General features: G+C 37.1%; 2 protein-coding genes across 4 annotated transcripts in view; both read right to left on the bottom strand.

The window, feature by feature from the left end:
• LOC105567462 (multidrug resistance-associated protein 4-like) overlaps positions 1-275 on the bottom strand; it is a 13,780-nt gene extending 13,505 nt beyond the window's left edge. For both annotated transcript variants that reach the window (XM_012022355.1, XM_012022356.1), the window contains exon 1: positions 19-275. In XM_012022355.1, coding sequence (XP_011877745.1) covers positions 19-92 — 74 coding nt within the window. In that variant the 5' untranslated portion in view covers positions 93-275. The remainder of the gene's footprint in view (positions 1-18) is intronic.
• Positions 276-650: 375 nt separating this feature from the next.
• LOC105567463 (probable multidrug resistance-associated protein lethal(2)03659) overlaps positions 651-11,002 on the bottom strand; it is a 13,951-nt gene continuing 3,599 nt past the window's right edge. The window contains exons 2-17 of one of the 2 annotated variants that reach the window (XM_012022357.1): positions 10,537-10,647; positions 9,896-10,061; positions 8,724-8,948; positions 7,536-7,667; positions 7,043-7,234; positions 6,593-6,901; positions 5,907-6,443; positions 5,335-5,640; positions 4,653-4,844; positions 3,952-4,441; positions 3,139-3,369; positions 2,749-2,988; positions 2,218-2,480; positions 1,715-2,154; positions 1,274-1,403; positions 651-940 (exon numbers count right to left, since the gene is read on the bottom strand). In XM_012022357.1, the coding sequence (XP_011877747.1) occupies positions 728-940; positions 1,274-1,403; positions 1,715-2,154; positions 2,218-2,480; positions 2,749-2,988; positions 3,139-3,369; positions 3,952-4,441; positions 4,653-4,844; positions 5,335-5,640; positions 5,907-6,443; positions 6,593-6,901; positions 7,043-7,234; positions 7,536-7,667; positions 8,724-8,948; positions 9,896-10,061; positions 10,537-10,647 (4,177 nt within the window). In that variant the 3' untranslated portion in view covers positions 651-727. Of the gene's footprint in view, positions 941-1,273; positions 1,404-1,714; positions 2,155-2,217; positions 2,481-2,748; positions 2,989-3,138; positions 3,370-3,951; positions 4,442-4,652; positions 4,845-5,334; positions 5,641-5,906; positions 6,444-6,592; positions 6,902-7,042; positions 7,235-7,535; positions 7,668-8,723; positions 8,949-9,895; positions 10,062-10,536; positions 10,648-11,002 lie in introns of those variants that run through there. The other variant, XM_012022358.1, reaches the window with a different exon arrangement.

Below are 11,002 nucleotides of genomic sequence, written 5' to 3'. Positions count from 1 at the left end.
GTAAGAAACTTAACGAACCAGAAGAATAGAACACTGAAAATATTCGCAGTCTCCCTGGGGTTTGGCTTCAAGTCAGTCGTATCTTTATCCATGTTATCGTATTTTCTCACAAGATTTAACGACACTTCAAACCAATAGAAAACTAATGAAAATAATTAGCACTCTTATTTTCTCTTTTTCGTTTTCTTTTCCACGTTCTCTGCCGTTCCGAGAAACGCTTTCCAATAGTCAATACTTTACTGGAACCACCAGTGTGTACTTATTTTTCATATCGGCGTCATCGTTTTGCGGTACGATAACGATAATTATCCCGTACGTTGTATAAAAACATTAATGTAAAACACTTCTCGTGTTCCTTTTTCGCGCGTTGTTTCACGTTAATTATTCAACATAACACTTATTTTTCTTTTTTTAAATTTGTTTCTTATAGTAAAATGTAATTTTTTTCTGAATCTAATTTTTCTCCAATTATTTAAACGTCAACATTATCGTGGACGGGAAACCATTACAAGCCATCATACATTGATCCTTTTTTTCTTCATTTTTCTTCTTCACAAATTTGATCGTATACGTACTAGTTTGGAAAGACATGTTTATAATTATGTTTATATTTTTACACGTATACATATGTATATATGTGTACATGTATATACAATAAAATATACATCTACGTAATTATAAATATATACATTTCCCTTTTTTAATTAAAAAAATAGCCAAAAGAAATCTACAAAGCGGACTCTTCTGTAATTGTGGCCTCGCTCTCGTTCTCAGTATTTCGTTGCGATAACCTCAAATGGTAATGATCCTCGTGTTTCTCGCAAGCTTTTCTCGCCAGTTCCAAAAGATTCTGTGCCATCTGATTGTCCGTCTTTTGTACCATTTGTGAGAAGTAGCCGTTTGGTTTTTCGTGCAACAGCTCGTAAGGGCAACCGAATTCCTGTTGAGGTAACAATTGTGATTATCATAAATACAACTTAGAAAATTTAAAACTTAACAAGAACTTAACAAAATCTTTTCTTTGTTAAAAAAAATCGAAATAGGCGCGTGGACAACATCTTTATACTGTTTATCGCGACAAATATTATCATATGCCTCGGTGGTCGAATTGGTGAGGCGCCTAGAGTGTAGGGAGGTCCAGGTTCAAACCCTGGCTGAGGTAATATTTTTCGCAACAACTTTTCTGTACTATTAAAAATGCCAGGTATTGTCGAGAAAACACTGACGTTGATACTTTTTTAACCTACGGCTTCATAAAAACGATGAGACCTACCACGATGGTGCCATCTTCCATCACAATAATCCGATCGCTGTCTATAATGGTATTTAAACGATGTGCTACCGTGACGACGGTGCATTCTTTAAAGTTCCTCCTTATAGTGTCTTGAATTAAAGCATCGGTGCTAGAAACAGAAATATAAATTTACATGAAATTCACAAATACATTAGGGATCGTTTATGACTGCTAGCGTCTTACAAATAGATATGGACTGATTTGAAACTATAATAAGATTAAATACTCCATCACGAACACCATACACCACATGGAGATACTAAATAAATTTAAAAAATTAATACTTTACCAATAAAAAGTTTCAATTATTTATAAAACTGCTGATAATTCGTTAACAATTACCGAGTCGAAATTATATGATATAATATATTCCGGGGAAGATTTAAACAATCCAACTCTTAAAGAATCATCAAAACTCACTGCGAATCAATATTTGCCGTGGCTTCATCCAGAACCAGCAAGCGATTGTTCCTCAGGATAGTCCTGGCCAGACATATGAGCTGCCTCTGACCATCACTAAAATTACGGCCGCCATACAGGATATCATGATCCAGTGCAACATGATTCAGCTCAACTTGCCGCAACACCTCCCACAGCTTCATATCGTCGTACTGACTGAACGGGTCCAGATTGTAGCGCAGACTCTCGGAGAAGAGCACCGGTTGCTGTGGTATGATGGAGATCTTGGAGCGTAACTCGCTCAGGCTTACCGTACTCGTGTCACGACCGTCGATCTTAATCTCGCCCTCCAAATATTCGTTGAATAGACGGAAAAGTGCTGAGATCAACGAGGACTTGCCGGCGCCAGTTCGTCCCACCACCCCAACTTTCCATCCCGGCTCGATGGATACGTTCAGATCCTACGAAGCACAAAAGGGTGGCAAAACATAAAGAATGTCCGCAAAAATGAACGATTTATCTACCTTTAGGACCGGTGGATCGTCTTTGTGGTACTTCATGCTGACGTTCTTTAGAATCAATTGTCCTTGAGACGGCCATGTAGATGGCGGTGGACTGTCCGAGGTAATTGATCTTTCTTGAGGAAGATTCGTGTACTCGAGGACTCTTTCCACGGATGTCATCAGCGACATCGTCTCGGAGAACTGTTTTATGCCGTATTGCAAGATACCGGTTAGGACCAAAGCTTGTGATATCGCCAGACCTGCTGTGCTGTCGTCTACCATCTCTGCAGCAAGAAGATCAACGAAGAGACTTGCAACAGCTCAAAGATTTTCCTCAAGATTATATAAACATATTTCCCTAAATACTAATCGTGCGTACAAATACGAACAAACATACTGAAACTTGAATACCGAAAGTACTATTTAATTTTTTCTACTTTGTAGTAACTTCCTGAGTCTTCGCCAAGTCTTTTAGAAAAATTACAAGGAGTATTTAATCCTCGAGTATTTAATCCTCGACAACTAAAAATCTTATAAGTAGCCATAATTTACCGTTCTCATTTATCAGAACTAAAGAGATGGTAATCAAAGCGATGAATAGACACATGATTATATCCGTAAAGAGACCCAAGATTGCCCCGTATGTTAAGAAAAGGTACCACGTGCCGCTATGCCGGTCTTGCAACATATCGAACTGTTTTCGCATCATCTTCTCGATTCCGGCGCCACTACTTCTGATCGTTGGCAGACCGTTCAGCGTGGCATTCACGTGCGTGAACAATGGACTCTTTGCTGAAAATGCAGCAGGCATTAACTTAAAGATTCAAGTTTGATGGTGAACGTAAGAACAATTCTAGAGGTAAAGGAGATACGCCACGCGCATCCTCTCTCATTCCTGTCTGATGACGTCTGATGACGAGTTACTCGAGTTTCATTACTTACTTATGCCTTCGAGACGTTTGATGTTCTGAGCGAATCTCATATAGAGTTTCGTCGCAAAGTATAATAAGACGACCAGTACTGCTATCGGCATCAGCATCCAGAGATTAATTATCGCCTCCATGATCATTATACCACCCAATGTGAAACACAACTGAATCGCGTCCAACATTGTATTGGGCAGCAGCACGTCGACAGTATTAATTTCTTTTGAAAATCTATTTAAAATTCTCCCTAAAACATGAACACCGGTAAATCTGAACAAGGTTGAAGAAAAATCCGGAAATTGAGGTTCATGATCAAGAGGTTGAAATCGCGAAATATATAAGCTCAATAATTTACTCAATAGTTCATTTTACAACATTACTGTGCAACACTTACTTTACACAAAACACATTAAGGCTGATGGCAGACAACTATCCGTAAGCGCTTAAGACTGACGTAGCCGGAGACTTAAGGTAAGGCAGAGAAAAACGTAAGCCGTAAGGAACACGTGTTCCACGTTTTCTCTGCCTTACCTTAAGTCTCCGGCTACGTCAGTCTTAAGCGCTTACGGATAGTTGTCTGCCATCAGCCTAACTCTTACTCGTATGCATTCCTATACAACGTCGTGGTGTAGAATTCATTAAATGGAAATGTAGTGCTTGTTTCGAAACTCAAACACTACCACCTGACATTTTAAGAATCAGCGAAACATGCTTTGCAGGTTCTCTTTTTAAGCGAAAAATGGCGACTTTCACGTCCCCTTCTTTCGTAAACTCTTACATAACGGGACAATTTCTTTCTACCTGTCGGGATCATGTGATTATTGCTCACCGGAAGGATTGACGTGAAAGAAGGACATGCGTGCCTTCAATAGACTGGACAACATGGTATTGTGCAGGTTGCAGCTCGACTGTGTGCAGATTTTCATGAAGAGGAAGCTGCGGAGCAGAACGGTGGCTATGGAGGCGATGATGCAGAATGTGTATATGTATATGGCATCCACAGTACTGAGCAGACCGTCCGGGTTCAGCGTGAAGATCGACCCAAGGAATCTGTCGTTGTACATGTTTGCGAACTGTCTAATGTCACTAGTGTTTTTGATGCACTTGACATTCTCCAAGTTGGTCCAGTACGATAGCCAGTAATCAGTCCCGGTGATGGCAACCTGACTGATGATAAAGAGCAGTAGCAGAATGAACAGGGTGAAACAGTTGCCTCCGCGATGCAAATATTCCCTGTATACTCTGCCGGATATTCGACCATGCGCCATCATCTCGGCTTCCGGGATATGCGCCGCATAATCGGAATCATCAATGTCAGACTGTTGAACGATGGCATAATAACAATCTAATTAATTGATTGGCTTTAGGGCAAGTAAGACTATTAGCGAACATGCTATACAAGTATCTCTTTCAATTATCTTATCGTATTTCATTCAAGTATATTTTGATTAAACCAAGACATCATATATAAAATTTCGACAGTCTCTGTGTTTTCTAATTAAAAGGAACGAATGATAATGGTCATCTCACAACGATAGAACTTGCGGTTGATATTCCCGAGGCACGTCTCATTTTCGAGATATTTTTCAGAGATATCTCCGAAGCTCTTCTCATGTCTTCTTCCTTTTTCCGCGTCGTATAACTCAAACTGTCTAACATGCCAATGTAGTCTTTATTTGACTGTTCCAATTTGTTATAACTCCCTTGCACCTTCACAGAACCCTTGAAAATCGATCAAAAAATTTAGGCGCTTATGTACATATGTATATATTTATACATAGAAGAAAGTCCCCTATTATGAGATAAACTCCTAGTATGAGATAGCGGGAGGTTTCTGTTAAATTAATAGGCAGCATCTATTGATTCCACCATGAATTTATTGGGCTTGAGGTGAAATTTGTTTAGTGGAAAATTCGCCGTTGGATTGCGTTGCGAAAGAAGATTTGTGATTGAATTTGGGTGTTGAAAACCTGCTATCTCATATTAGAAACTTATCTTACAATAGAGGACTTTCTTCATAAAACCACAAAAAGAAAGGAATTTAAAATTATTTTGATTATTTACTAGTATTAACGCTCGGCAAAGTTAAATTCTTCACATTTCGAGTGATGTGAATAAATTGCGTCTAGATGGAAACAAATTTAAAGTTGAAATTTGGAACGTAAAGATGATAAAAAAAATTAAAACACCCATTAAGGAATATTCTAATTACTCCATCCAAGACGACGATGTGATCCGCGCGTTTCAGAAATTGCAACTGATGGGTTACGACTATCCTCGTTTTGCCTCGGAGATACTCAGTGATGCACTTCCAATAAAGATGCCGGGCGACGCAAGAATCCACTGCGCTCAAGGGATCGTCGAGCAGATACAGATCCGCCTGCCTGTAAACCGCCCTCGCGAGATTGATTCGTGCCTTTTGACCTCCGGACAGGGATATACCCTTATCGCCAACCATCACCATGTCTCTCTGCGGAAACTGCCGGAAATCCTTCGTCAAGGCGCACACATTTGCCACCTAAAACGTTTGTCAGTCGATTACAACGAGTTAGAAATAATAGAAAGTACTAAAGAGTACAAAATTAAGAAATATTATACATGCATTTTTCTAAAGGCAAACATTTTAACGTTGCTGAAATCCCGTAGTAATGACGCATCAACATTTCACAGTTCATTTGCAACATTGAAATATAGCAATGAAAGATTGCCGCAATGTGTATGCAATCTTTGTGTGCAGCATAAGGTACAATATCTGCACTAACTGTCCAGAATTAAGGCAATCACCTCGATATATCTGGCTTTGTTATAAGGCTGGCCAAACAGTATGTTGTCTCTTATAGTACCGTCGAAGATCCAAGGTTCCTGGCTAGCATAAGAGATACGCAGATTTGGGTTGTTGATAGAGTACCCGTTGGACAGGTTGCTTTGAGAACTTTTTTTTAAGGAGTCTTGAGTGAAGATCACGACACCAGCGCTTGGATCCAACTCCTTCAGCAGCAAATGTAGCATGGATGATTTGCCGGAGCCCACGGCGCCGACCACAGCGCACAACTGACCCGGCTTGATGGTCAAGTTGATATCGCACAAAGTCGGCGGCAAATGGCCTTGAATCCAATTTGCAAAAACACATTGAACCTTCACGCAGACCGGAAGATCAAATAATTCCTGAAGCTCGGAAAGCGCGGTACTGTCATTTGTCGAGAGGTATCTATCTGTCCGATTCTTTACATTAGACACCTTGTTTGGTTTCTGAGATCTACACTGTAATTGTGGCGTCTTCTCCAACCGTTCCTTATTCACTTCGTCCATCAACAATAGTTCCTATAAAAATTAAGCGCACTTTGATAATTGTATAAGTGTGTGGCGGTCGAATAAACGCAAAAATTTAGAAATAATAAATTTAAGAGTTTATCATAAATTTATATCATAAATATACATCATAAATTTTGAAATAATGTGATAACTTGCACCTCCAATCGGTTCATAGACACCATCGATTCGCCCAGATGTATCAGCGCTCGCGGGAAAAGCATCACGGCGGTGAGTTGAAGTATGTGAAGATACAACGATATTTCATAGGTCACGTCTGCTGTCAAGTTATTTCCCATTAGGACGAACGTTATCAAAGTGAAGTAGAGGACCAGTCGCTCGGTAAAGGCTGCGGTCGCGAAATACATGGCGCGCACGTACGACGAGAACTTGATCTTCTTCATTTCCAGTTCTCTGGTCACCGATACAATCTTGCTGAATGATTTCTCCCAGACGTACATTTTCATCACCTGAAACGAGAGTCACGATTTGGCAGATTCGTTTCTTTAAATTGTTCTTTTGGCATTCAGCACTCGAATTTGACACTTAAACGTTAACGTCTTCACTCGCATCACCGGTTGCTTAGAAATAAAATAACTGATCAGATTTACCTGTATCCCGGCTACGAGTTCGCTTATCAGTTGCACTCTTCGATCGGTCAGTGGCACGACAGTGGCTTTGACTTTGCGATTCAGCAAGCTAACGGTCCCTTGTACCACTAGAGCGATAATCAATAGCAACCCTACGCTGACGATGGTGGAAGTATTGATTTTTTGCCACATTACAGTGCCTATAATCGCGATCTAGAAAAGAAAGTAGCTAACCTTGACAGATAGTTGTTAAAATAAAATATAAAGATGAGAAAAAAGAAAGAGATCCTACACGTTCATAACCGATTAGAGAAGCTGTAGAATGCGTGGACGCATACAGATATGGATGTATTTTATACAAATTAGATCATTACCACATTAAACGGTATACTTATCACTAATCTAAGAAGAAAAATTAATTTAGCGATTTTAGTGGAATGAAGGCAGATATGCTGTTGATGTATAATTATCTCGAAATATTGCGTAATGGATATTATTCACGAGATGAATTTACCTGAATAGGCATGATCCATATGAAATTTAAATACCACATTAATTGATCGAAGGAATTAACATCATTTCCAAGTAGATTCATGATGTGTCCAACACCAATTTGGTTTATGGATGCTCTATTCAATCGTAATACCTGCAACAGTTTCGGAAAGAATTATAGAAAATTTACTGCAATATAATTTAAGAAAAGGTCTGTATTATCGTAAATTAACAATATTTAGCCTACTATTAATATACGTATTTTTTTATTTTCTTTTTTCCATATAAACGTCATACGTCGTAGTCATAAGTTAGAAAATAAATCAATTGTAATTCCATCATTTGTAATAGATGCGTCAAATGAATTTGAAAAAGCCTTCAACATATTTTACTTTGGTGTAATGAGACATAATTCAAAAAGTTGTTTTAATATAAAATTAGTTTGTATAATTTTAAAATGTCTTTTAAATTAAGGCAGTACAGTGAAATATTTTTTATATTTGTTATTGCAACAAGTCAAAACTGCTAGTTTCCTTAAGTATTTCACTATTTACTTAAATTGCTCCATTTTTAAAGAGATAAGTACATACACGTGACATGCGATTACATTTTAAAGATATATTTAGTGAAAATATTGTGAGTCACATGTGTCCGATATCTTCTTCATTAGATATACCTTTCAATTTCAACCGATAGAGACTCGTGGGATACCTGCAAGTGCGCTATCTGTTTAAAAGTATACCGAATAAAGAAGATAGCGGACACGTGTAACTCACAATATTTTCATTCATTATATCTTTAAAATGTACATATGACTCTCTGACTTAGTTGATCTTGCATACGCATATCGAAATTTAAATTATCTTAAATTGACATAGACCTTCAAAGGTCAATGTTGGAGATAGGAAATTAATTATTAGTGAATAATTATGTACATATATCAACTTTGTTTTTTCACATTATGCGGTCTGGTTCCGATCAGTTTTTTTTCACAGCTCTCTAATCTACAGATTTGTAATCTAAAAATTTATACATATATTTGTCGTTGATTCCCAACGTTGATAAATTTTGATCCAATTTTGATCCACGATTTGTTAAAAATTATACAGTCATTAGTTAATTAAAGCAGGTGTAATGCTTTTTTCCAGTTATCCTCTTTTCCTTCTTTCTCTAGAGAGAAATTGGGGTCAACACAAATCCATAACATTACCTTCCTGTAGATGAGAGAGCTGCAGGAGACGCGTATCCTCATACCGATCTGCTGCGAAAGCAATACCACATGATGGTTTATTAGAACGGAGATGAAACTGCAAACGATCATGCAGCCTATATAAATCAATACATCATTCGTCTCTGTCTTCGCTGTCTGATTTCTGGTGAAGTAATCGAGAACCCAACCCTGAAATATCGGTAATGCGACGCGTACCACATTACACTGAAAATTAAAACATTTAAATTTAATGATTTGTGAAAGATAATGGCAGAAAGAGAGAGAGAGATTTCAAATTAACAATTTTTTTTCTTTATTGTTAGCTGAATCTAATGAGAAGTAGACATCTAACGCAAACAGTCTTCTATCGTTTCTCTTACAATAGTGGGAATATTTTTCCAATATTTCCTTTTATCACGAAAATATTTAGTAATACCAATTATATGATATACACAGGATTGGATAGTGTCTGGTTAAAAAGGTAAAAGATAAGTTAAAAAATTAAAAATTCAATAAATTTAACTTCACACTAAAAAAAATTAATGTACTTTTACATGGAAATTACTTGTTCAAATCCGGAAAATTACCTAATTATAACTGTAATTTTTTTTTCTAGATTTCTTAAAGTGAAAATACATATTAATGGTAAAATATAGGTGAAATATAGGTGAAGCCAGCGCTAAAAATCTACAGAATACGTTACGTGCACTATAGAGTTCTTCAGCGCTGGCAATGAATTTTGGAACACAGCCATTATATAGGGTTTTGAGTCTGGAACTCACGTGAAATTGTCTGCATATGAAATAGGCTATATTTCGTATAGTATGATTGATTATTTGAACGCTGATCGTGAAATTCAGTGCAATTTACGTGATCGTGAGTCTCTGAGATTTTATGTAAAAATAAAACAAATTTATCTTTTTAATTTCTTTTTATTATTAACTTAACTTTGAATTGAGTTAATTGTATTATGGATTAACTTGTGTATTTCAACTAAGTTAAATTTTCAAGGCTGTTAACTTTAGCTTAACTTACAATTAGTTAAAAAAAAGATAACTTACCCAACCCTGGGCATACATAGATATGACTTATTTAGACATTGTTTGATTTCACTAATAAAGTATCACAGTTATTAATATCATATGTTATTTCTTCTTAAAATATTGATATACCTGTATGAATGCATAGGTTCCGATTATGAAATATGGCAACCAAAAAGCATTGAAAATCGCTTTGTATAATCTCGGACGGACGTTCTTATTCAGTGGCACCTTCTGCCCATCTTTACCCACGGTATATTTCATATTCTTCAGTTTGTCCAGCTCGCGATTCCAGTACCTGAACGAAAAAAATATGCGTTAGAACCGAGGGGGAAACCGCTGAGGGCATTGTGGTGTACAGATTTGCGGCATTACTGGGCATTACTGGGGCATTTTTTGAGCATTACGTCTTGCTGGGGCATTATAAAGATAAAATAAGATAAAATAAGATACAGTAAGATAAAATAAGATAAAATAAGATAAAACAAGATAAATGAGATAAAAGAAGATAATAAGATAAAGTAATGCCCACTGGGCATTAGTGGGCATTGGTGTACAAGATTTTGGTCAGCGGTTTTCCCCTCGGTTAGAACGTTACGTGTTCGCGCTTCGCGGATAATAACTCACGCGCAGGCTTGTGACTTACAAATTTATGACGACGACTCTAACATATTACACAGGATAAATAATATATATCTTACAAGTGTTATTATTATATGTATGTCGCGTACTTTGACGTATGACTATTTGTCTCGAACATTAGCGATACTCACTTTTCGAGATGATCGGTTAGTTTTTCTGACTCGTCCGCTTTTATTGGACGATAAATATCAGATTCCTCCAAATCGCGCTTAGCACTTTTTATAAGCAATTTTCGCATCCACCTGTATACATCGCAAAGAAACAGTATACTTCATCACATTACAACCCAAAGATTTCATAAGCAATAGCCAATGGCCTTTTTTCTTTTTCTTCTTCTAGCAATATACAATGTATATATGTAGAAGGGATGGTAATACAAGAGGGTCTTTTTATTTCTGTAATATATGCATGACACAAAAAGTTGACTTTTAAACGTAATTAAATATATATTTCACAGACATACTATATGTGCATTTTTAACTGCAAGGTGTAAACAAACGTACTCAAAGTGTTCTGATATAAAATAATCTCTTCCATTGATACTAGCATGATCTTAATAACATAATATATGTTCAACGGTAGAGAGAATTGTTAGAT

Source organism: Vollenhovia emeryi, unplaced genomic scaffold (genome assembly GCF_000949405.1).
Source record: "Vollenhovia emeryi isolate VEMERY1.0 unplaced genomic scaffold, V.emery_V1.0 DF939137.1, whole genome shotgun sequence".
Classification (NCBI taxonomy): Eukaryota; Metazoa; Arthropoda; class Insecta; order Hymenoptera; family Formicidae; genus Vollenhovia; species Vollenhovia emeryi.
The sequence above is the reverse complement of the archived record's forward strand: the minus strand, read 5'-3'. Positions and strand labels throughout refer to the sequence as shown.